Source organism: Calliopsis andreniformis, chromosome 1 (assembly GCF_051401765.1).
Source record: "Calliopsis andreniformis isolate RMS-2024a chromosome 1, iyCalAndr_principal, whole genome shotgun sequence".
Taxonomy (NCBI): domain Eukaryota; kingdom Metazoa; phylum Arthropoda; class Insecta; order Hymenoptera; family Andrenidae; genus Calliopsis; species Calliopsis andreniformis.
Genome location: NC_135062.1, coordinates 10,639,971 through 10,667,209, shown reverse-complemented (window position 1 = coordinate 10,667,209; position 27,239 = coordinate 10,639,971). Strand labels below are relative to the sequence as shown.

Below are 27,239 nucleotides of genomic sequence, written 5' to 3'. Positions count from 1 at the left end.
TCATTTATAACTCAGTTATAACTGACAGACAACTAGGAGTTGGATTCAAATTAAAAATATAAAAGAAAATTGCATAATTAATTACAAAATTTTAGGATATTCTTATAAATTGTATTTATATTTTCGAAGGGAAAAAATATTATTTCTTTCTTTTTCTAATAATTTTTCTAAATTGTAAAGAAAAGTGGAATATAAAGACTAAAAAATTGTATAGTAATATTGTACAATTGTATTTACATTTATTTAAAAATGTATCACTGAATTTTACAGAAACTATAAATTTATTTGTCTGTTTGTTTTTCGAAACATGTTTATAAAAAGTCTTACAACACATAAGATATCGTACTAAAAAAGAAAAAAAACAATGAAGGACATAACTCAACTCATATTCTGTATTATATACTTGCAATACAAAGATATGAAAATATAACATAAAATTTATGATATTACCAAACAAAATTTATTTATTGTATTCTTCATTATAACGTTTAATCATTGTTTTAGTATAGTATAGATTGAACTTAACGAATTTAATTTAATATTAACAAAAAGTACAACTTACTAATGATCATAATATTAATTTCTTTTACTTGCCAATCTGAATATGATATTTACTAGTATATCAAACAATCTCACATGCTATAACACGAACTAATGTTGCAAACAAAAAAAAACTTACTATGTGTTACACCGACAGTAAGCATGGTATAAATAAAAAGAGATAATGGAATAGAAAATAATTATTAGAAGAAAGTACAATTATAAAAAACAAACACTTCTTCCTTCCAGCATGAATGTTAATTAATGAAACACGATAGATACGTGTAATCGTTGTCAGATTAGATTTAATATACGCGCAAATAATTGAATACGTACATAGATTTATTTATTTAAAGATTTGATTCTCATATATAGAAAGAGATTCTGTAATAAAGTGTGATTATGTAAGTAGAGCAGTAAGGACGCCATTTAAAATGTTTATTTAACGGATAAATCAGAGATTAACTGATATTATGTTGACAAAAAAATTTATTTTCTTACATTGGCTATTGCATTAATTTTTCAGATAAACTTTACGTGTATTAGGATTGTATAATTATTTGTATTTTAATTTTAAATTTACTGCGAAAGTTATGATATATGTTAGAATATTATATATTCTTCAGAGAGCAATATAATAAAAATATACTATTAGAAGATACTTAGCTGTTAATGACTGTATACTGTGTGTTTAGTACCTTATCCTTGTATATCACTATATTCCTTTCCTCCAGAATCTATGGAATCTTGAGCAATTTATTTCAGTCAAGGATGACCAGCGATCAAAGATGACTAAGAGATAGTTGAAGGACTAGTCCACTTGAGTAGCTCAGGAACCACTGATGAGGATGGGTCATCGTGGAGATCCTCTGGAGAGATTCCCTGGACCACATCCCTGACTATCCCCTAGGGTAGTCTGGCTAAGAGGGTAGTCCAGGAAATCCTTTTAGAAGATCCTTCAGAAGTGGAGGATCTGCACCCACCGAAGACTTCACAGCGAGTGAGGAACTCGTGGTCCTCCAAGGGTATGTATACCTTCCAGAGCAGAAGTGGGGCAACCAATAAAATACGTTTTGGAAATAGAACCAATAAAACTCGTAGTGGGAACTGAAAAATTAATCGAACGAATAACTTGCGAAATACTTCCCATAAACTAAACATCGTAGCAACAGTTTCTGCTATGCGTATTGTTAATAACAATTACACGCAGTGGTTCCTGCAGTTATTAACATTGTTAGTTAACGAAATATAAAGAAATTTGCAACCTTGTAATTTTGGAATAACTTTTCTCTTTAGAAATATTTTGTTTTTCTATTCTATACTTCGTCGATGATGAGAGCTCTAACACCTCAACAGTAAAAAGAAAAGGAAAGGAAACGAGCGGTGCTAAATTTGATATCGCGCAATTACAAAATCCTTAAAATGTCAAAGTCTTTTTATTTCGCAGCTGTGGCGCGGAACTGTTTCCCGCGCGATTTTGGAAAACAAGCTTTTACACAAATTTACACTTCAAGGGCACTTAACATGTAAATAACACTCAGAAATCGGAGTAAATGATATGTTCATTGGCAGAATTCTTTGTGTGCTATTGAATTGCAAAAACTGTGTGTTCATGTACGTATAAATACAAGGTAGTCGCTACCTTCTCGCTGTCAATTGTTTAAAGACAAGCCGAAGTAATCAATGTAGGTTTTTGTAGTCCCTTAGTTCGATAGTTTCTGAGCTTTGTTTCGGTCAGAAGCAACCTACATCATTAGTCATGCAGCTTGAATGTCCGATACAAATTGTCAGTGCACTTTCGTGATGGGCACGTTGAGATTCGTATACGCGAAGCACGTACACAAAAGGGGTGCCTAAAATACAGTCAGACGGGATTCAGATACATATTTTGAGCTTAGTCGACGTTTTATCAACGTCATCCGTTTTGTTTTTCATGAACACCGTTCTCTTGTGGCTTCAATGGCTTTATCACGTCAATTTCATTCAACTGCTCTATGTCTAACTGTGGTTTCTTCTTCTTCTTCGGTTTCCTTTGAAAGAGAAACACAATGAAGGTAAAAATCGAAGGAGTGTTAAATTAACCAATAAACATCATAATCAAACGTACATTCCAAATAATTCACCATCCTGTATGGTTTCTGGGAGCTTCTTGTTCAGCGTCTCTGGAAGGAGCAATGACATTACTCCGCCAAAGAGCACACACGATCCAAAAATAACGAAAGGCAGAGGCATCCAGATTTCAGACTGTGGAATAGCATGTTAGAGATTTAGAACATAATTAGAGTTACGAAAACAGTGATCAATCTTTTACTACGTTATACGTTTGTACTTGATTTCGCAACATGTGAATACATGGCATGATAGTATCTACAATGTTCAAAGTAATTCAAATATCACCCGCTGACAAGAGACAACATTGTTCGACATAGACTATTATTCCTTCCAGACTTTTTTAACTACCTTGAACTATGATTAGTAATTTATTACAAACAGAAATTATTTACCAAATGAATGACGTATGGAGCGATCACACCACCGATTCGAGCGAAAGTCGAGCTCGCGCCAAGGCCGACGTTTCGAATAACCGTAGGAAATTGTTCGGCAGTAAAAACATAAATAGCACCATAGGATGATGTGATCGTCAATTTACCAATCATTGCGAGGCATACAACGAGCCACTGAGCGTCTGAAATATTTATCGATGTAATAGTTGCATAGAAAATTATTTAGTCAATTTAAGAATTGAATTTTCTTCACTAACCAGTAGGTACAAATAAGATGCCTAGCAATGCTATTCCTGATATTAACATACAGCCACATAGGATGATTTTTCTGCCCCAGCGGTTCAAGGTGAAAATTAGAAACGTGTACGCGGGTATTTCCACTAACCCGGAAATAAGGAAATTGATATAATCGTTACCACCGAGATTGGACACATGCCAGGACAGTCCGTAATAGGTACCGCTATTTACAAGCCTGCAAAGAACGATTAAGAAATCGTATAATTATTATTCAAATCGAAGCGATAGTCATACAAGGTGTCTGTTTTATCTGGACTCGATGAAATATTTCAGAAAAGATTAAGGATATAAAAGAAAATGCTATTATAAAACTCGTTTGGTATGGAGATATAAATATCTTTCTTGTCAGTGAAGGAATAAGCTAGATTTCAAGGCTAACGTTTCTTTTAATGGAGACCTATATTTTTTATTTCGGAAATATGTCTAAAATATTTATTTCTATGACCTCTATTTTGAAAGACACTTGGAGAAACGAGTATAAAATTAGTGATTTTTCAATCATTTTTAACTTGACTACTATCAATTTTAAACAAAAATTGCGAGAGACAAAAGCGGTTTATTCTTTTCTTATAAAGCCCTGAGAATTTTTTCATAATAATTTTTTATCACCTTGAGTATCAATAAACAACGTTAAGTATATTTTTTTATATCTTTAGTTCTTTCTGAAATATTCCACAAAACAGACACCCTGTAGATTGAAAAGTGATGATTACTGACAATGAGAGATTACAGTACTTTGGTAAACTCTTGATGTCGAGTACTTTCGTGTACATCTTTCTTCTGTCTTTTTTTTTAATTACTAGAAAAATAATGTTAATCCAAGTTAATAATTTGATTGCTGTAATCTTTCCTTGTGAGAAGTCAAAATGCATTGAAAAGCAAATACTACCAATTAAAGAATAGCAAAATGCTTTTCCTTCTCAAATTTGGATATCGGAAAAGGTCGAAGAGTGATGGCTTCTTGTAGTCTGGTGCACTCTCGTCGCTGTTATTACTAAGTAGCGCGTCTAACGCTTCTCTTGGCATTTCGACGCCGTTCTCCAAGGAAGCACTTTGAAGGAGGTCCTTTGCTTCCTGCGTGCGTCCTTTAGTTAACAACCAACGCGCAGATTCAGGAATGAACCTGTAAAATATTACTCGTGTATCACTTAAGAAACTGTAGTTTGATTTAAAAGCGTTAAAGGAAGAAAATATTTGTCTCACCACCAGTAAAGAAGAAACGCAATACTTGGCACAGTGATTGCAACCTGCAGCATTCTCCAATCAGTTATGAAGTATGCAAAACCAGCAGTGAGGATGTATCCAGTAGTAAAGAAGAGTTGGCAACCAACTCCAGCTACTAGGCGCTTTCTTGGACCTACCATTTCCAATGCTGAAATACGATATTATTCTCAATATGACACAATTATACTATCATAATCAATGTTAAAGTTACAATAAATTCAACTGTTACTCAGCCTAGTAGAGGTTTCTCTAACACACGCAGGGCCATAGGTAGAAAGAGTCTTTTTAGACTGATTTCATGTCATTAGTTTTCTAAATGTGTTTTATTTTAGAAATTTAAAACACAGTCGACAGAGTTGAAAACTAAATTAGAAACTCCTGTCAGATTGTCTCACTAACAAACATAAAACCTTGATTAGGTCCTAATCTTTCTATGCTAATATCTACGTAAAAATATTTATTTACTTTTTCATTCCTGAATAATTAATTGTGAGATACGTGTTGTAATGTTCTGAAGCACATTTTCCTTTTTAAATTTTACATTAAAATTATTAGAAAAGAGTTGGGTGACAAAACTTTAATTCTTGGGTTTAAAAAGACTCGCCAAGGGACTCTGCGAGCGTTAAATTGCATCCATGATGATTTACCTATAACGTAGGCAACCAAGAAGACTCCGCTGGTGGTCGATCCGACTATTAATCTGAAGATAACGTAGGAAATAAACTCGGGTGCAACCGCGACTAGTATACCACCGACCAGCTGTATGACTAAAGACAGGAAGAAAATTGGTCTACGTCCAAATTTATCGGACAAACCACCGAATATCATCGAGCCAAGCATGACTCCTACCATAAACAAAGAATCCCCCGTAGCTCTCAACCATGCCTTGTCGCAAACTAAGTTCCACTAAAAAGGAAAGAAAAAGAAAATGAATATACTTGCATTTTTATCATATATTTTATCATGTACCATACTTTAAACATTTCTCTCAATAAGTTCTGTGGTTGTAAGCTAAAACGATCTAAGTCACATATTTCTATTTTTGAGATATTAGGGTTTAAAGTTATCTGTCTTACGTACTTGTATCTTCTTGATCCTTAATTTTTAGATAAAACAATTCTGTTAGTGTCCTTCCTTCTTTCTAAAAGTATAAATTCTATATTATAGATGTCAATGAAGGCCTGTACTCGAATTTTCTTGAAAATATGACATAGTTCGTTTTGCTTTACAACCACAGAGTTGATCTTACAATTAAGTCACGTTATTCTCGCTCTTACATGATACTTGAGAATAATACAACCAACAGACCTCACCCAGCTATCACACAGCAATGAACGAAGAATAAATAAAGAAAGCAGGCCAAATGTACCTCAGAAGTAGTGGTACTTTTGTATTTGCTCCTGTCATAGACGTATCCTTCGCACGGCTTCAATCCTGGCGTGTTGAAACCATTTGGAGAGACAGGTTTTTGGATGGGTGCATCGCCAGCCGACGTATCGACGTACCTATCGATCGTTGTCTGGTTCAGAGGAACCTCTCGTATGTAACACTGGGACCATCCCTTCAGCTCGTAGTCCCATGGATAACTCGCGTTTATCACATTCTGTGGTAAAAAGTATGTAGCGTTCTCTATATTCTCATGTGGTAGTACACACCTAAAACAAGAATCATTAATTTCAGCGTAAAACTACAAATATTAGGTTGTAAACTGAATTTCAGCACTACGACGTATAACTCTGTTATTTTTATCGCTATTCAGTCATCTCTTATGCGTGCTAAAGTGTCTGGTGGTTATTTTAACGTATTTTGCAGGGTGTTGAATGAGCGCTGACAGAAGTTTTTAGGGATGATTCTATGCACTAAAATAAAAAATGATGAACATGCGTTTGATGCTTTGTTTCACAGTTATTAGGCACTGTTATTAGACTTATTCTACTGCCAGTGAGCACTAGTCAGGTCAGATACAGTGCCGCCAGTAGAATAAGCCCTAAATCAGACACATTTCACGTGAATCTTAAGTATTTTTTCAGCAATTAATGACTCTGAAACGAGGCCTCAAATGCATTTTATTATTCTTGATTTTTGTCTTACTTTAGCGCGTAGAATCACCCTTAAATATTGTTGACACCTGTAGTCCAACACCCTATATGTGTTTATTGTCTACAAGATGGAACTGTCACGAACTGACGCTCGTAAATTATTGTGTTACGAGTTTTTGAAGGGTGTAAAGGCTGAAAAAGCCTGTGTGAATATTAATAGAGCTCATGAGCCTAGTCCTGGCTAATACTAGTAACAAGTGTGTACTGTTTGAATGGTACTCAAGGTTCATACGTGAAGATTTGACAGTTTCCATTGAGCAGAAATTTGGAAAACGAAGAAATTCGTGGATCACTGTCTGCTCTGAAAACACTGTCAAAAATTGATTGAATCTCATACAGGATACTCTGACTAAAATGTTTCTAAGTATATCTGTGTTTGTCCCTCTTTTCACAAATACTTACATAGATATCCACAATAGTGCTGAAACTTAGCTTACAACCTAATAATTCCAACGATAAATAGAAAGTATTTGTTAATACTTCTTCACACCATTGTCTACGTGGAATAATAAAAAAATATGTCACGCCGCATCTTTATAAGATCCAAAATAAGGAAGTTATTCAAGACGCTACTACACAGTGAGTCAGCCTGTACAATTATTTTTTTTTTTTTCTACTGATATTTGTACCATTCAGTCGACGCAGGATTTGCTAATTATTTAGAGCATCAGGATCTTTTTACAGAGTGTCTAATTCATTTATCGTGTCGAAAGCTTTGAAATATCAGTTAGACAATAAAATCCTTCAAGTGGATAATCCTCTAATTAACAGAGAATTAAAGAGCATTAAAATTCATCAAACAATTAACATATATTTTTTCACACTGTAAGCGGCACAGACCTGGTGCTCATTTTCGCGCCAAGGAAGACACCAGCGATCTTGTGGAAGGCGCATGATATAGCAGGAAGACAGAGCAAGAGGTAGATCCTACGTTGGTAGCGGCCAAACTCGCCCATCCGCAGGATAACGTCGTCGTACGCCATTTCTTTTCCTTGATGCCCCTTATTCTTCTTCGTTTGCGTCTTCGAGTCCCCGTGGTCTTTTCGCTCGGGGATACGTTCCTAAGACAATTTCTTCCTGTCGTCGAATCCGTCTCGATAGAGATAATGATTTCCTGCCTTGACTAGGTCCTCGGACCTATACTCTCCACGAAAATCGAATTACCGAATGTAAAATTTAACGAGCTCTTCCTCCCCTTTCTTCCCTTAAAAAATGTCTTCTCGTCTATCTCTCACTACAAGGAATTCCTTTTCTTTCCTTTCAGATGGCTTATTGAAATTCTGTGCCTTTTTAATGTTGTTATTATGGTTCTAATTTGTATGCAAGTCGAGATTCTTTGATAGTTTATGTCATTTTTGATAAAAGAGTGGCTGGTTGTGAGACAGTCATTGGAGGCAAGAAATTCTGGAATGTGGAGTATAGTGAAGTTCTTCGATTCGTGCACGTGATTTGGGTTCGACGACTGAACGTGCTGGCTCGAATTCTGACGCAGATTTCCCTCTTTCGATCTAAAAGTAAAAAATTTGTTGGTTAATTGGAAGATCGTTGAGAAGAGTAGTTAAGTTGATTCTTTATAATTTAAGACTTTTTACCAATGGTAAAACAACGAAGCTTAGTTAAAAAGAGTCACATCAAAGTTCAAAGGTATGTGTAATTTTTTCTTTAACGATTTTATCCCTTTATGATATGTAAATTTTGTAATCAGCGAAAGGATAAAACCACACAATATTGACTCTAAGCAAATCAGTAACAACGAAAGTATCATTCTTCAGTTAAGGGGGGAAGTTTCTTTTTCTCTTAGTAAAAAATTGATTTCTTTAAGATTTTTTATTGAGCAGAAATATAGTTAGAACGTGTAATAGAATTTTCTACAACTACTTGAACATGTAATAAATACATACAGAAAGATTGAAAATAATTCACCATGTAGTTCCTTCAATAAAAAATCTTAAAGAAATCGATTCCTTATCGAACATCATTTGTAGTTAACAGAGGAATCTCATTCACTAGAGATACCTTGTATACTACACGACGCGACAAATATTGCGACACAATGTACGTGTTATCAACTCTTTAATAATGCAAATGAATTAAGCCACAATCATTTTTACCGGTTTTGAGTGAACCTGACCAAAAGACAAACGTTTCCTTGAATGGTACAGAAACATTCTTCGAATTGCGATAAACAAGAAGAAGAGGAAAGAAGCATATTAAAATCTCTAAAAAAAAGTATCGATGCACTTGGAAAATGCCCTAAATGAAAACCAACTTTTTATAAGAAACATTAATGTTTCAAGGAAATCAGAGTTCCATATTACCTGCACAAAAACTTAAATCTTGAGTGAAAAAGTACACTATGTGAAATAAAATCAAAATTTTCTGTTTTATTTAACATTCTTAAATATAAATAAAGAATATATAAGGATTAAATTAAAGCCAAATTTAAATCATTGGATGCACTAGCTTGTGAAAAAGCAAACTGAGGTTCCATGTTACGACTTTCTCCTGTATGACCACATTCTACTTTGCTAACAATTTTCCTCAATGCTTCAAATATCTGATAAACAGTCCCAATCCTAGTCCTAACATATTCGATGCGAAAGTGTATACGACTCCACAGGAACAACACAACTGTCTGGTGTCGTAGGCGTCATGTACACGCTTCGCGAACCTCTTATGCAATTTCATTTATAGTTCCCAAAGAAAATACATGCTGTTGCGTACGATGAGTGACTAACAACAATAGTCTGACCATCCACAGAGTTCATTGAATGAAACGCAACTGTTCTTTCTTTTTTTTCTGAGGAATTTATGTCTTGTAACTGAAAAACTTTCTCTTCTTCTTAACTGGAAAACCACATTTTATTTATAAATTTCGTTACTATACAAAGTATATTTAGTTATTAAGATGAATTACACTTTGCATTAGAGATGAATGAAGAGGAGAGCCACATAAAGTGCGCGGTGTTTAAAGAGACATATTTTTGCTTAGTGAACCCTTTGTGCCTCGAAGAAGTACCCTTCATTGAAATTAATTAGCTACAAGGTTTCGTTAAACAGTTCAAGGCTACGACACACTCGTGTCAATAGCCTGAGTCCAGGGATCCTACGAATACCGTACGAAACCTATGCTTCCTCGTCTGGTCTGTTCATTAATGTTGTAGTTACAGACAAGCTCAGACTCTGTCTACTCGTCTACTTCACGTTCAAATTCCACTACTCGATTGATTGGGGTTACACCATCGACTAGAGATAAAAGAAAAGAGAGAAAGTTGAGTACAAATTTCAAAGAGCAGACTGTTTGCACGAGAATATCACGTGCTGTTTGTTTTTTAATTATTGAGTCATTAAATTCAATGTAAATAGTTGGAGTACTATTCATAAGATTCTCAAGATTGATTAAATCGTGCATATCATTGCTGCTTGATTTTTCTTTCGACCATGATACATCAAGTTCTGAGAGAGTATAAAGGAAATCTCTCTCGAAATCTTAAGAAACAGGGTGTTTAATTGTGCAAGTCATGGGGTGGTAGCTGAGTACTCTGAATAAGATTAATTGCACTTCGAGTGAATATAACACACACGACTTTGAGAATATTCCAAAGAATAAGGCACTTACTTATGGACATTGCATGTTCCTACTCTAGATCTTCAACGTTTTATTACAGTAATATTGAAATTAAAATCCTACACAGAGTTTCCCCTAAAGAAGCAATACTTTACACAAATTTGACTCCAAGACTACATAAAACTTCTGAAGAATTCTCGAAGAACAATGCTCTACACAAAGTCTGCTCTAAGACTAAATCAAAATTCTAAAGAATTCTCAAAAAGAAGCATTATTGCTCTACACAAATTGAACTCTAAGCCTAAATCAAAACTCTAAAGAATTCCCTTCCACAGACTCGAAATCCCTAGAAGTGTTTACTCCTCAAGAAACTGCAACGCAGTTACCCCTAAACACTTGTTCCAACCCTCACACATACACCCTTCCTCTCACACCCCAGGTTCCTACTTCGACACACAAAATGCTTGAGAAGCCCAGAATGAAATATACGGGAGAGCCAGAAAAGGGAATCGTACACGGAGTTTCTCCCAGGAAAAGGAAGTGCCCTTTGTCGTGCAGTTCACTGGGGTCGCGTGATCTCACACTTGTCAAAGAATTCCGGGACCGCTGGGTGGATGGAAACGGAGCTGCGCGCACGAAAGACGGACGACGACTGCCGGCACCAGCTTGCTTTGCCCAGCAATACGCCGAGGAACACGAGTACACGATCGTTTCTTCGGAGGTGGCAGTGGCGCCGCAGCCACCACCATCCATCCACTCCTACCCTCCTCCCACCCTCGGTTTTCTCTTCTTTCCTCTTCGTCTCGTGGTAACAGGCGCTGACTACGAGCGTCACTTAGCCACGAGTACACACAGCTTTCAGTGACCATTAATTGCTAAGTTATATCCTGTGGTTGTATGGCAAAATGACCTAAGTCACATGCTTCAGCTTCAAATTTCAAAGTTTCGTTTGAAGTCTTCAGTTTCAGTACTGTTTTATAAATTTGTATCTTCTTAAACCCTTATTTTAAGTGAAAGAATCCTTTTGATACCCTTTCTTCTTTCTGCAAATGAAAATTCTGTGTTCTAGATCTTAGTCCTGTGTTTGTAAGGCAAAAGGACCTGAGTCACACTTTTTTGTTTTTGAGATACTGGCGCTTAAAGTTTTTTACTTTAATACTGTCTTATGGATTTGTGTTTTCTTAAATCCTTCGTTTTAAGTGAAAGAATTCTTTTGATGCCCTTTCTTCTTTCTGCAAATGGAAATTCAGTATTCTTGGTCTCCATTCTGTGGTTGTAAGGTAAAATGACCTGAGTCATATGTTTCAGCTTCAAATTTCAAAGTTTCGTTTGAAGTCTTCAATTTCAGTACTGTCTTATAGATTTGCGCCTTCTTGGACCCTTATTTTTAAGTGAAGGAATTCTTTTGATGCTCTTTCTTCGTTCCGAATAAGAGCCAATTAAGGCCAATTAACTCGAATTTTGCAAAGATGTAACATAGATCATTTTGTCTTCCAGCTACAGATATTCTACTTGGAGCAGGAATAACTATTTTTAGAATAAAGAACAGATTCAATCTGCAAAAAGTCCTGTATCTGAAAAAGAAGCTTCACCTTCTGTGTTATCTATCCCTTTCTTGAACCTCTGTTTAATTCTCATAAGCCATATTTTATCCCACCTTTAATTAACACCTTTGCAGCGTGATACTATTTTTGGTAAAAGGGGTGTCAGTGGTGATACCATTTTATAGTTTCACAGGAATCATCCCCTAATCAGTAGCACCAGTAATTGGATCTGAATTTCCAGTATGATGAATGGCAGTCGACGCAGGGAGCCAAGAAATAAACAAAGTGACGATTATTATGCACCGAGTCCCCGCGTCTCTGAGAGGCAAAGTCGTTGGCACCCGGTATACCGTCACGGTCATCAGCATCGCTGACGACCATGACTCCCACCAGCGTGCTTTTACCCTCACACATCCTAAATAGGTGTCTCGAATACCGGCGACTTTAGTGGCTGAGGATTCTACCTTTGCTCCTCTCCCTCGCCTCTATGGCTCCCTTCGGTTGCCCAGCAAACCTGTTGCTCCCTGATGGATCAAGCGATTCTGCCAGGTTCATCTTGCCGAAGTGGAGAGGGCGAATGGGGTGAATCGGCAGCGGACACGCCACTGGAGAACGCTGGCTAGATTCTTCTTCACGCGTGGAACCGACTTTTTTGGCAGTGTCAACCAACACCACTTCTCAATGCTAAGTGGATAGTGCAGAGAAGAATTTAACAAGGGACATTAGGCAGCTGAAAAATTCCAACCTCTTTTTAAGCCTTGTGGAGGTTGAGGACCTCATGAAAAGTATTGAACTACTTCTTTATCAGCTATAATTTGGTTCTTGGGGGTAAAGCATCATTTGTATGTATTCAAGTGTTTTCTTATTTATCTTTAAATAAATAAAATAAAACTGTAGTAAGTATAAAAATGGTTGGAATGAATATTTAGTAGCTTCTTATGCTTCTTAAAATTATACTATTAAAGTAGTAAAAACTTGTGACGACACTAGTGAACAATTTTTTTATTTGAAGAAACAAAGAACTATTCCAACTACTTTTTTGTACCTACTGTAGTTTTAAAGACATATAAAAGGATGAGGGTTGTTTTCATCTCGAAAAATCAAATAAAAAAAAATTGCCCGATACTTCTCTTGAGGTCCTCAACAAGCACCCCAAATTAAAAAGAAATCGGAATCTTCAGATTGCCTAACGTCTCTTGCAACTAAAATAGAAATTTACTGCAAGCTTCTCGCACTTCATTAAGTTCAAAGTATAAAGAGACTCATACGAATACATCAACACCGAAAATCTTCGCTCCAGGACAAATACTCCTGGAAATCCAGTCAAATTAATCGATTCCTTAATAAGCTCGAAGAATGCCTATAAATAGCCGCGTATAAACACATCACTAAATATAGAATCTCTCAACTTTCCGTGAAGAAGGAAAATGTCGTGAAGAAGGAAAAAGTCTTAGAGAATGTTCGCGGCAGGCGCCAGCACTGTTCCCCTCTACTCCTAGTCGCCGAAGAAATTACAGGAACGATTAATTGTACGTCTCTGCTGCTTGTTCTAACGGATCTAACGATAACGGGGCCTGGCGGAGTGTAATTGCCGATGGAGGAACAGTGGCAAGCAGAATGGGCGTCGTCGAGGTGGAAGAAAAGGAAGAGAAACGTGGTGGCTATCATAAACGCGGATGCACGCTACTGAAAGAGGCATCGCAATTACGCGGCGTTGAATCACGCCAGCTTCTCGAACGGATCGCGTTGATGGCACGACGAGTCAGCGAATCGATCGCAAACGCTTAGCACGATAAAACGATGACAAGATAAAAGCTGCCCCACTGATCTCCATGTGACACTGGATAGGACATGGGCACAACTTGGTGTCGGGGTTGTCGCGCGAATTCCGTTCTTGGGTATAGCGGGGGAAGAAATAACGGGTGTCCTTTTGGTACACTGCCCAGTTAGGGAAAAGAGAGGCAAAGTGTCCAAAATTATTCAGAAGTTCAAAAAACTTAAGTTTATATTTTTCTGTAATTACTGAATTTTTCATAGTTGGACAGTATGGGTGTAGGCACTAGGTCTGAGTGAGATCTTAGCAGCATGATACAATAAGCCACTCGTTATTTCTTTCTCTATCTCTGAATTTCTCCCACTGTATCCAAAGAGGGAATTTGTGCGGCAACCCTGCTTGATGGCCCATTTTAAACGAGACGTAACACAGTAAATTGAGGATTTGTGATTTGTGCCAACTCCATATGGGGACACAGGCCAAGCTATGGGAATGGTAGTTGTTTGAACGTTTTCTGACATTTGTTGTAATTTATACAGATATTATCTCATTTTCTTTCTTTGAAGTGGCTTTATTAAAAACGTGTAATAGGTTTTGTTACGAAAAGGGTGCATAAATAAGTAAATATATATTCAATTATTTACTAGGCAATGTTTGCACAAAATATCCAAATTTCAATATTTTAACAGATTTCCAAGCAATAATAATACATATAATAAAATAAATCCACATCTAATTGTACAATAAAGAATGTTCCATAATCTAGAATCTGGAAGACAACATTTTTAATTACCTATACAAACCTCCTCTTTGGTATTTCAAAACCGTGATTATTCATGCCATAAACTGAAGCACAGAACCTTTCATTCCGAATCACATTTTTGAGATTTCTAAATTTGTTCAAATTTTTTAAAGGAAATTTTGGCGGATTTAAATTTCCCGCTAGAAGTTGGCACAAACTCTCAATATTGGCTATCAAGGCTGGTTCTGAATTGGGACCATGCCCTATCCAGTGTTATATTATACAGATCCATGAGCTGCCAGCTTGCGATCGCGATATACCAGCCGCGTTCTCCTGTCGCGTGTGCCACCAAATCCTTACGGTTCTCCTAGGGGGCTCAGGATCGGTCGAGAATGCGCCTCAAAGACTTTAGGATCCTTCGAGAATGCTCTACGGGTCTTTCTGGATATTTATGATCTCTTGAGGACGCGCTCGATCGGGGCCTTACTCGTTTGCACGTTCTTCCCTCGAGTTATGGAACTTGACTGTCCTCTCCTGAAACCCTCTGAAGAGGTACTGATCCTGGCGTTAGTCTCTGGTACCGAGGGGGGTCTAGGTAGTCGGTCCAGGGATTCTTTAATCGGGGTCCACGAACTCGTCGACTTTTTATGAGATTCCTGGGGTCTGTGAACTTGAATACACAAGAGTGGTCTTCCTGCTAATTCCTATTTCGGTACTCTTCAGGATCCTGCCAATTTCAGCGAGATATGCTTCCAAGTTTCGATACGCTTCTACTGTTGTTTTATTCTGGGAAGTAATTTACGAAGAATTGGAACAACTATCGACGAATCTTGAAGTATTTTTGAAATGTTGTTAAACGTGTTTTGAGATTAAGTATTATAACGTTTAATATTAGGGGGATATAATGTTAGCGCCAGATGCACGCCTCAGTCATACCGGTCGATGTCCTTCCACGAACAAACCAGTCGCAAATTACATCTCTTCGACCTCCTTTGTACTCGTCCTTCAACAGATCGCATGGATCATCGCAATTTACAAGATCTCGTCCCTCTTGTTTTTCGCTGCCTTGCGCCCCGCATCATTTACATTTCTCTGCAATTTTTTTTCTCGATTTATTTACTCTTCACTGTCAAGAAGCTGGGATCAACAACTCCTTTGAAACCGTGCGTGTGCAGTAGAACTCCTTCTATCTAAAATACCATCTACTATTGGAGAATCTTTGTACGACGATCCTTTAACGAAATTAAGTTAATTATTTTATACAGTAGACCTATTATTAGTAACCAAAATAATTCCCAGCAGGCTACAATAAAAATAGTACACGAAATTCAGAAAGCTTCACCGTTAGAACACAGAGCTAAATACTAATTCTAATCACAGGCATGTCTAATTATTAACAAAAACGATATCTACTATTCTGTTCCATTTACTGTCGATCTGGATGTTCACTTTCCTTTCCCAATCCCTGGAGTAGAATCGCCACCCCGAGAATAGTCCCGCATGCAGCCTCGACGCAACTACAACCGAACGCTTCTCTATCTTTTCTGAATTCGATTAGGCTAAAAATACTACAATTAGTCGGGATGTCTAAATTTGTAAAGCAGTCTACTTGGCCCGCGTAAGTCCACTCTTATATCTTATCTACGCTCATCGAAGGCTGACAGGGACGAATCAGTTTGCAACTTCAGCGAATGAGATTCCCTTTTCGAGGTTTCCTCCTCCAGCAATTATCACTCGTTTTCTAAGCTCCACCCTCCGCGGCAACGGTTTGCTTTACAGTTCTCCCATTATACGCGTCTATAGTGGAACTCAAGACGGGTCGCGGCTATCCGTGAAAGAAATAATCAGCCTTACGCTATCTATAAATAGCGTGTGCGAGCGTGGCGAGCGCGTTTATGCGCGAGTAAGGCCGTTGTGAAAGGGAGAACTTCAGGGTACAGGTGCATTTCCCGGCAACTGCAAATTGATTTGAAAAACACATTATGCGAGGCAACCGGTTTCCAACGCGATCGCCCCGCGATTCGTGACTCTATCGTTCTCTGTATCGCGAACTCGAACGACATCTTCTTCCCTTAATTATCCTCTTTTTTTTTTTTACCTCTGGCGAATTTAGCGGCACGCCAGTGGTTCTTAATCGAGTTCAATGTCTGTGAGAGGAACGACTGTCGATAAGAATTTTTATGCTCTTCTTGCGGTAATTAGAGGAAGAATTTTAAAGTCACTCTGAGATGCAACAAGGGGATGATAGTTCTTTTTAGTGGTGCTTGTTAAAGTTAGTAGACTTCGGGTCTTTAAGGATTGATGAAAATTTGACGTGTGTGAGAAGTTACAGAATGCATACAATATTCAAGAATAAAAAATAGGAAGAATAGAATGCAAGTTGTGGTACTTGAAAGATGAAGCAAATTTTTATTTAGGTTTCATTTCTTTAACTGTGTTTAGGAAAATATGAAATTGCATAAAAATCTACTGTATAGTAATTAGAGTGACTAATATAGTGTTGTTTCGATAGAAGCTCGAAGGTAGGCTCAATTTTTCTTGGCATTAATTCTTTCATTTCACGTGATCCTTGGCTTAAAGAATTTGAATTCTAGACGCTGCTGCGAGAATCGATCTTACAAGGGGAGAACCCTAAATTGTCGACTGCAATATTAATGCGATCGAATCCCAATTATCTACCGTTTTTTGTTTCTTTTTATTTTTTTTATTTGTATCACAACCTGGCAATAAATGATTCCTTAGCACACTTGCACTTGTTCCTTTTTATTTCGCTCGAAAAAGCTACTTTAGTTACAAAACAATCTAATAACTACATTAACAATCTACATACTATCACTCTGCAAAAGCACATTAAAATTGAAGTCGAGAACTTGGACTGCTTCCTTTGTCAGAAACAAATTTCTAACATACTCTAAGCTTCTAATTGGCTCCAAGTCGCGAGCTTATTTCGAGACAATACTATACTCGTCACAGTACATATTCGCGAAATTCGAAATAGATTCTTGAAGTTTCTCTTTGAAACATTAATGTTACAGAATTAGTTCCTACAATGAACAAGTAAATCTTTTAAATATTGTGAGGCACAGGTTCGCCTCGATTGTAGTTCTGTGAGTAGCAGAAGGTATTTGCAAAACTCGGAGCGAATTCTCGAAATGCCTTCTCGGAATAACAAACGATACAAGAATAATCCTTGAACGAGGAACGTCGTGTCAACGAGGCGACGCTAGTTGTAACTTAATTGAGCGTGCCGACAACATTGATAGATCCCTCTGGACGCGCGTCCATCGATGATTTCAAAGATCAAAGCAGACGGGACGTTCTCGCGCGTAAAAGCTGATGATCTCTCGCTTAATCCGCGAGAGTGTCTGGTCGCGAGTTGTCCCCGGAGTAATTACGATCAGTCTGTCGCGATTAGCTGGTCGAGTGGTTACGTAGCGGGGGGGAAAAAAGGTAACGAACATTAAACGTTGTCAATTAAGCCGATCGAGATTCAATGGCTTGATGAACGCTGTATCGGCATCTTAATTGGCGTCAACTAAAGACGACGCGCGCTTCGACTTATTTGTCATTCGCGTTCTGCGCCGATTTGTCTAGGATGCTTTAATAAAATAATGTCACCGACGTTGCAGAAGTTTCAGTTTTAATTTTGACACTGAGAAACTCGATAATACTAATTTTAATTTTAAAACGAAGAATTTTAATAATATTTATTCTAATTCTAAAACTAAGAAGTTTAATAATACCTATTAATTTAAATTGTATCTTTTTTCCTTTATAACATTTTTAATTGGAGCTGTATATTTCTCTAATTTTAAAATTAATTAGCTTAGTACAATCTAATTGTGATTAGTACAATCGTTGTGGTATATATTATTTAGTGTTTTCTTTCATAGAAAAGGTTTAAAGCTGCTGTTTTTGATGCAAGTTTCATTAACATAGAAGAAACACCTAAGTCCCTAAAAGACTATTTAGCTCCATTTTAATTAAATGACTCGCGAAGGTGAACGATAGAAATTATAGAAAGCTGCGGGCGAAGCCCACATTGTGCCCGTAGAGATGGCTAATATCACTGTTAGTGATAAGATTATTGTATCGTGAATGTGGCTGATACATCCGCTGAGCTTTTACGGCTCAATATATTTCCTATTATCCCAACAAGAATGGTCTCAATATTCGAAACTCTTAATGCTGGCTTCTAGAAAGATTGGAATCACTTAACGATTCTCATTAAATTTGATAGAACGTTTATAGGTACTAAAATAGAATTGTTCGCTTAATTTAGCTGATTTAAAGAACGATCCGAAATATTTGGTCAAACGTGTTATACGTTGGTAAAACTATACAATCGCTCTTCAAATTAACTGTCTTTATCATTCCCTCTAGTGACTATCCTCGCGTTCATCGTTCGCCTTTTCGATTGGTCGCGAACACACGGAGCTTTCCTCTTTTTTTTCTTCCATAAAAATTCCAACGCTCATCCCCTCTCGTTCCCTGTCGCGCGTACAAAGTCGTGACTTACATGGGCGTCGATAGGATTTTATTCAGGGAGGGGGGGAACAAATTTTTCGCGCTAGTCTAAATTAAAGAAAGACAAAATTTTTGCATAAATTTTGCCAAATTAGAATACTTGAATTTTAAATATTTTCGTACCGCTATATCAAACGTTAAAATAGTGGAAATTAAATTACAAAACTATATTTTGGCAACGTCCACATATTTTGAAACATCCTATACAAATCGACCTCCTGCCTTCTAATCTACGCTGTGATTATTTTTGAAATATATTGTCGCTTAATTGCCTCAAAACTGAGATCCCAAAATTATTTAATTTTAACCTAAAAACCTCAAAGTCCATGAAAGCCAGATGTCTCAATTAACATATTTCACACGGAGAAAAATGTTAAGCTGCAGTTATTGAAGTCTCTTGTAGAATTTATAAAAGTACTCTAACAGGCTTAACTTTAACAGAATCAGTAAGAGTCGACTTTGTAGATTGAACAAAGCTGCTCTTACTATAGTCAAGCGACCTTTGTTAATTTTACAAAGGTCTATAATAAATCCTATAAAAGTCTGCCCTATTTAAATCTGCTTAAGAGACTTTTGCAAGATCTCTATGGGCATTTTTCTCTGAGCAAAAGCACCGCAAGAGCTCCTACTTCCGATAACTCAACTAGCCACTCAGGGGGCTCTAAAATCCAGGGTAACAACGGCCCACAAGCCAGAACGTTCCATTAACACGTTCGCTGCCATTGTCGAAGCATTGTCGACGTAGCAATCGTAGCATGTGATGTTCCATGTGCTCAGCGTTTACTACCATCAGGAAAATGTTAGTGAGCCATCAATGTGCTCTGTACCACAAATTCCTACCTCTTTGCTACGTTTACATTAGGCAACTGTTAGGCAGACAACCGAGTTGATCGACCTAAATTCGATCAAAATGTTCGTTTCAACTTGATTGAAATTGGGTTTACATGGAGAACTTTGATCAACTTTAATTGACTTTGATCAACTAGGTTGAGCAACTCTGTAGTCCGATCAAAAGTTGCTTAATCGCCTAATATAAACGTAGATTTACTAAGATAGTTGATATCTTCTCAACAACACTAGAAGGTAGATTAATCGAACTTCGAAATTTATTAAAAATTTCTGTTGTAGTATAGAGTACCTGTCCACTTGAAAGTAAAACTATCACGAGTTGCTCTCGAGATAGTGAATACACTATCTGAAGATATTATCGAGAGCAACTTCCAATAGTTTTACTCTCAAGTGGACATGTACCCTAAACGTGGCATTGGGAGACTAACCGATACTCTATCGACGCAGTGTCGACGCCTGGTACAAGGAACAGTACATGCTACGTCGACAATGTTTCGACAGTGGCAGCGAACGTGTTAACTACCCCAGTGCCATCGGGGTTGCGATAATCGCGCAGAGAATGATGGTCTGCGTCCCGTCTAAGGGTCGAACCACAATATCCATACTCTCATAGTCAGGTTAGCCTCAATTCTTGGCGCTATACTCTACTAACACAGGGTTGAATCGAGATTGAAGTGTGGTCGAGATTCAACGACAATGTAGTCTCGAAAATAATCGTGAATGGTTGAAGCGTTACTCATAATGTGAACACAAACCATCAAGGACCAAATTCTTAATTTATTTTGATAAAAATTTGTCTCAAAAAATTAGTAAATAATTGTTACCTATTTTGATATTTATACGTGAAATTTAATACCTGATAGTGAGACATAATTTAAGATATCAGATATTGCTAACTTTATTTTCCCACTTTCTTCAATAACAAATTGAAGATGATATAAATTTACATGAACAACAAAAAATTTAACGAATTTGTTAAATTTTGGCGAATTTTCGTGAATACGCTAGGAAAACCATGCTTCCTACTCTTAAGCAATCAGGAACAGGGTCCTCGAAGGTACATCAAAAACCGATGAAATCCAATAAAATAATATTCGATCGAATCGAGAGCAGAGTATAAACGAATCGTATCGATAGTGTGCCTCGACCCTAATTCTCTCCCTTTTTTTCTCCACCTGAAAACTGGCACCGTGGGATCGTCCCGTCGGAGGTACGATCGACGCAGGGCGTCGATGGCGAAGGGCCAAGGGGGGAATAAACGAAAGCCGCGCGTCCTTATACGCGGGGAATGTAAAATTAGAAGGAGTCGCGAGTCGCGGGTGATAAAAAATAATGGCGAAACGTCAGTGCGTCGGCGCCCATGGACGGCTACCCCCTTTTAGCTACTCCCATCGCCGTTGGAGGCCGAGACCGAGAGGCTCGAGAGCGAACTCGAAGGCTATTTATAGTAGGGAGCGGCTTCTAGTTCCCACCGCGTGAAAAATCGCGACTGGTTTCCTGCGAGCCGCCGCAGACGAGGAGGAACGAAGAAACGAACGAAAGAAAAGAAGGGAAGCGGCTGGCGAACGCTTCGACACGGAGGGATGGACGAGGGGGATGGGAGGGTGAGGAACGGGGGGAACGGAAGAGATAAATGAAAGGGAGGGAAGAATGAAGCGGACGGGCGGCGGAGGTAGAGGGGAAGAAGCGACGATCCTCGGGGACCGCGCTGCTGCGTCCCTTGACTCTCAGCCGCCTCGTTTGAAGCGCTCGCCCCGAAAGGCCTGAAAGCCCTGAGAAGGCCGCTGTCCTTGCAAGGGCGCTCCCGTGAACTACACCCGCCCGAGGAGGCGAGAAGGCCAAAGGCATTCGCATCCCCCTCTGCGATAGGATTTCACGACAGAAATACTGACCGAAGGACCGGCTCTCGCGCGCTAATGCTCGGCGCAGGCCTACGAACGAGCGCAACGAGCACTTCCCCTCTGATTTACCGACTAATGATAGATGGTGTTCGACTTGCTCAGTCGCTGGTTCTTATTAAAGCCTTGGTCGGATTCGTCAGGTTACTTCAATGCAAGGGAATCGAAGCAGCTTGATATATGGGAAGGTTTTATTATTGTACTTGACTTGAAACATCCCTTTGAATTTGGAGTTTGTCTAAGCACGGTCAGGTTAGACTGGTTACTTGAATTCAAGTGATTTGAAGCAGCTTGACACCAGTGTGAAGGTGTTATTATTGTACCTGATTTGAAACATCCCTTTGAGTTTGTAGTTTGTGTGGGTACATTCAGATTAGACAGGTTACTTGAATGCTATGCAGCTACAGTGGATGTGTTTTCTAGCGAATTAATGTTCTAACGAATATATTTGAACTATTTATCGTGCACGGGAAACAAGTTCAGACATATTCGTCGGAATATTAGTTCATCAGAAAACGCATCCACTGTAACTGCAGTCTTAAGGCAGTTGTTTCCGCCGAATCGTATTAGAAAGTTAATTGCGCATGGCTTCATTATGCAAGACTGTTTTGTTTCTAAAAGTATGACAAAACTTTTCGATGCATCTATACGAATTTTGCTCACCCTTGCACATACATGTGTAATTACCCTTTATACATAGAAAGAAACATTGATATGGATAACAAAAAATAATAATAAGGTGACGTTGCTATGTTTACTTCAGCTTGAAGGAAAGTAACTATTAAATTTTGGAATACTACTTCTGAAACACCCTGTATAGTGTTCTGAAAAGAAGACTGCTAGCCAGTCCTATTATTCCAAAGCATGAGAGATATAAAAGAAGTACAATATTGTACGTAGATTACGATTCTATGTTCAATCAGTGATGCGAAGATTAATCGCTTCTCTTCTACGAATTTTTTTCCGTTAATTAAAACTCTGCCTCGTCGTGAGTAAAGATCATAAATGTATGATTATAATTGACGCATACAAGGAAATCCATCTTCATTACATACGTGTTCCTAGAAACCCAGAATAATATAATCGCTAATTAAAATTCTAATTTTCGATATCTCTGGCGCCATTGCTACGAACAATAAATCGTTAATAATTATGGTATCACATTAAGCTGAACTTTAAATAGAATCTAGCGTTAAGAAGTCAAGGTGAGCAACACATAAGTTCTTACGTAAAAAATTAAAATATCAGAAATGTACAAAGCGAAGCTCTTCACAAATAATACCGAGAGGTTCAAAATTGACTTTTACGAAATGTTAGTTTCTCATTAGCATGTCTCCGTTTCCACACACGCGTCATTAGTACTCAAACGCATACATTACATTCATTCTTTATTTGCACAACGTTCGCTGAAAGAAAGAAAAAGCAGGTTTCACCGACCAAAAAGGAACAAAACTAAATCATTAAAACCATAGCTTCAACTCTGCCACTAGCATACTCTCACTCATCTATAACCCCAAAAAATCAATAACCCTATTAAATCCGCAGTTTGAAATGATTTAAAACCGAATATTTCCTCTATATTCCTCGCGCGATATTCTCCCGCGCATATTTCGTATTTCACGCACGCGCGTTACGGGCCACGCCAAGCAGACACTCGAGCAACATTCACGTGCCAGTGACCCAGATTATTTAACAGAAATGATCAATGATATAATTACCAGTTTACCGCGATATCGATCGTCGACGTTACTTCCTGCTATGCTGTACACGCGAACACGACCCGCCGTGCATACGACGATTATGGAAACGACGATTTGAATAAGCGTCTTATTGGTCGCTCAGTTGACCCGGCGACTAGTCGCCGCCGGCCGGCCGTGTACAAACAGTTAATCGATAATGCTTAACGAACTGAAAAAACTCCAATTCGCGACAGGTGGGATTACCTGTCGACCGAATCGCTCGCGAAACTCGCGTTAGCTACTTGTACCTGCCTGTTTCTGTCACGAAATCGCGGATCCCTTCGATGATTCGGCTCGCAGGCTCGTCTGGGGTTCAGAGTACACACATTAAAACGTCAAAAACGCGGCACTGCGAGCGTGAAGAGGGACAGGTCGAAGACCCTGCGACACTGAATAGTTTCTGAGCCCATCGGGAGATGGCACTCCGTGCGATTCACAGATTGTCAAGCATCCGTCGATTTATAATACCGTAACTTTAACACAATTAGAATGCTCCTTGAACTTTGCACGGAACACTAGCCTGTATTTTCTCTTTTTGTAGAAGAGGAAATACATTCTTCCTGAGCTCGATGATTCCCTGGTTTTTCTCTTTTTTATAGCGTTTCTCTGCCCTTGAAAATGTTTACCCATCGAATCGCATGAAAACGCTCGCGCAGATAGCCTACGAGCATTATAAATCACTTAATAAAACGATGATTTGTGATCTATTGTAATCTATTGTGGCATGATGTGAGTTGTATAGGACGATCCATATGATCTAGTCATTTTTTTCTATTTGAATCGTTTATGGTTGGAATTGGACTCCTTTTTTTTTAATAATTTAAGTTTGAGATAAATTTTTGAAGATAATCTAGGGTACTAGAATTTTCAGTGGTGAATATACATGTATCGTCGCCCTTTTAACTGAGCTATATAGATCGAATTATTCGGAATAGAGACAATTTCAGATCGTCGAGTAACGACAATAATCAAGGAGGGCAACTTGCATGGTTCACCCTGTACGCTTGCACTTGACCTCTTGTCAAGTTTCATGCTCCCGCGGTTGATTATTGATTCGTACAGATGATATCGTTTGATAGCGTTCAGAGAAATGCAGGCTCCAATCTATGCTTTATAACGTCTATTTGACTTATTCGACTAATCGAATCTAAAATTAAAATGGAACTAGATAAAGGATACAATGATACAAATTTTCTAACTTCGAAATAGTACATGTTTGTATCATACTAATGTTTTCTAAATGTTAAGGACGCCAGTAACGTTACAATCGTGTGCAATGCTTCTTTTCATTCTCGCATTTCTGCATATAAACTAGAAACGCGCTCAATATAGTGCATACAATTCTGTTCCCGATTCTAGTTCATACAGTCGCCTAGTCGTAAACCGTGTCAGCATAATTACAGTGTCACAACACATATATACACGTAATATATTTTCCATATCATTTAACGTGTAGTTTAATAAATTAAATGGACAGATGTTACATTATCATTAGATATCGTAATATTATGAATATTCAAAATGACTTTCATTACAATTGATGCATCGTTGACGACATACAGTGTCATATATACATTATATTATTTATGATAAAACAACAGCGCATTTTTAATTTCACTTTTTAATTAAATTATATTTATAAGCTGGTACTTTTAGCACATAAGTTGACCTTACAAATGTATCCCTCGCTAATAATATGTATACACTGTATTTTGCATATTTGTAGTACGAATATTTGCATACATTATCGGAGAAAAGTATGGTGCCACCTGACTTCTGTGCTAGTCCCAGATAACACATCTTGACGACGTCTATTTTATGTCCATTTTATGCCTGAACGTCTTACGACAATTTGGACACTTTAGAAATATTCGAGAAGACGTCTTAAAGACACTTATTTTTTGTCTGAATATCTTGCAGACGTAATTTAGACGTCTTTAAGACGTTTTTAAAACATCTCTGTGTTATATAGGGTAATATATCTCGAAAAAATACGTAAATGAATAGACTACGAATATTTATGCATTTATAAAGAATTCAAGTCTACAAAATAGTACAGAATACACATAATTTACCACAATATATAAAATATCTAAAGTACACTATTTATGCTATAGATAAAACACAGTAATAATTTTTTTTATCATAACGTAATTGTATAGCTCCAGTCGACGAGTTGAAATAAAACGAAACGTTTTGGCATTGACAATGGTACGCTTTTTATTTCCAAGGCACGATCGATACGAATACAAAATTGGCGAGGAATGGCATTTACATATTTGGAATCGCTTCGCAGTCGCGACCCATCGCGAGGAACACGTGCTCCTTCCCTTTCTTTCGTATAGGTTAGCGCGCCAAGTATCCTCGCGTAGATTCGTCAACGTAATTCGTACCCTTAATGCCTTAACGTGAAACTCTACCGGCACCACTCGAAACGATTGGCATTGACTAGTGACAAACGCGTAATCGCCTCGCATTAACAGTGCATGAACTGAATGGGACTACAGAGTCTGGTTGGGCGACAACATCGCGACAGAATCGTTGAACGTATCGTATTATACATGTGTAGTCAGTAGCAAAGAAGTGTCAGTACTACAGTTACTTCAACTTCGTTCGACCAAAGTGATATTTTCGTCAAACGTAGGCGTCAACGTAGGACTTTTAAGTTCACGTATTATCTATTTATGTATAAAGGTCATTTCAGAAGATAATCGAGTCTTTGATTTTCGATATTTGTAAGTCTTCCATGATTATTTTTTTTTTTTTTTTGCTATTGCGCCTAGAATGTTGTTGGGAGTCTAACTAATAAATAAAAGATGCTCAAAGAAGTCATTTAGTCATAAAAGGATTAAAGCGGCACCGAAAATAGAATTTTTTAATCGCGACTGTTTTCTTCTGTTAGCGAACCACCTGAGAGGACTAATAATGGGTAAATATTTGATAGCGATATGCTTTTCGTGCAGTAAAGTTTAACTACCTCGTAAGCGGAAATGAAAATACAAACAGATACTGATATACTGGTGCGAAGATTAAACTTGAAATCACCTGGTGGCAGTAGCGAAAAGCTGACGAATTGATCGGAGATTATGTTCTCATGTTAGCTCGTCGATAACTGAATCAATTATACTGTGACAGCTCATCTATGAATCTCAAGTTCAAAAGAATAAGACGTCAAATACAGAAACATCGATCAATCAGTTACATTATGATTTTGCGATTGCTTTTAAATGGAGCTTAAAATGTCCACGATTGAACTTGACAAGTGTTTTATAGGACGCCTGAAAAATCCATCAATATTCGATTTTCTTAAAAATGGCGTAGTAGTCTACTACTCGACTGCAACAAGTATTCTTATTACCACCCAATTTCTCGAAAATAAATATGATACAAAAAAGAATACATGATTGTTCCAATTTCTTCAAGAATTTTCAAACACTTCGCTAGCGAGTATAAAAAATAGTTTTAAGTAGATTATAATGCTCACCTAAATGTGTAGCCACTCCGATGAAATTTCGATGGTTTGTCGTAAAATCGTCACCGATCATACACAGCCATGTCGTGATCGATCATTGTATCGCTTCATGCAGCTTCGACATTCTCCGAGAAGTTCTTGAAATTTGATTCACCACATCATCCAAAAATCATTTCGAGCATTGATGCTTGCTTGCACGCGTTTTATACTATCGGTCTACGGTATACGAAAGGATAACGATATCTGACTGTTGCACACCGTACGTTATCGATCAAGAAACACATAAGATCGTTATCGCGCCACTTTTCGTTGACTGTTCACAAACTACGACCCTTTATTTCCCTCAAGGACTTGAGGAACACTGAGGTCGGGAAAGCTCGTTCGTTCCACGAAACACCACGCTCCATGCCCTTCCCAGAACGTTTTTTGCACATTTAAGTCGATTCGTTCGCGGGTCGTTCC

At 37.8% G+C, this 27,239-nt stretch overlaps 1 protein-coding gene across 8 annotated transcripts; it reads right to left on the bottom strand.

Annotated features, from left to right (window-relative positions):
• Positions 1 to 1,954: 1,954 nt before the first annotated feature.
• Positions 1,955 to 27,239, bottom strand: Orct (Organic cation transporter). 8 transcript variants are annotated; one of them, XM_076387914.1, is made up of 11 exons: positions 15,706 to 15,823; positions 15,229 to 15,384; positions 7,505 to 8,172; positions 5,935 to 6,220; positions 5,213 to 5,471; positions 4,545 to 4,713; positions 4,231 to 4,464; positions 3,302 to 3,516; positions 3,045 to 3,226; positions 2,648 to 2,784; positions 1,955 to 2,570 (listed from the first exon to the last, which is right to left on the bottom strand). In XM_076387914.1, the coding sequence occupies exons 3-11, from the start codon at positions 7,645 to 7,647 to the stop codon at positions 2,456 to 2,458; spliced, it is 1,740 nt and encodes a 579-aa protein (XP_076244029.1). In that variant the 5' UTR covers positions 7,648 to 8,172; positions 15,229 to 15,384; positions 15,706 to 15,823; the 3' UTR covers positions 1,955 to 2,455. The 8 variants fall into 8 exon arrangements, with proteins under 8 accessions (XP_076244029.1, XP_076243239.1, XP_076242399.1 ...); XM_076387124.1 differs by having other exon boundaries at positions 15,229 to 15,482; positions 15,706 to 15,810; XM_076386284.1 differs by lacking the exons at positions 15,229 to 15,384; positions 15,706 to 15,823 and adding an exon at positions 26,790 to 27,239.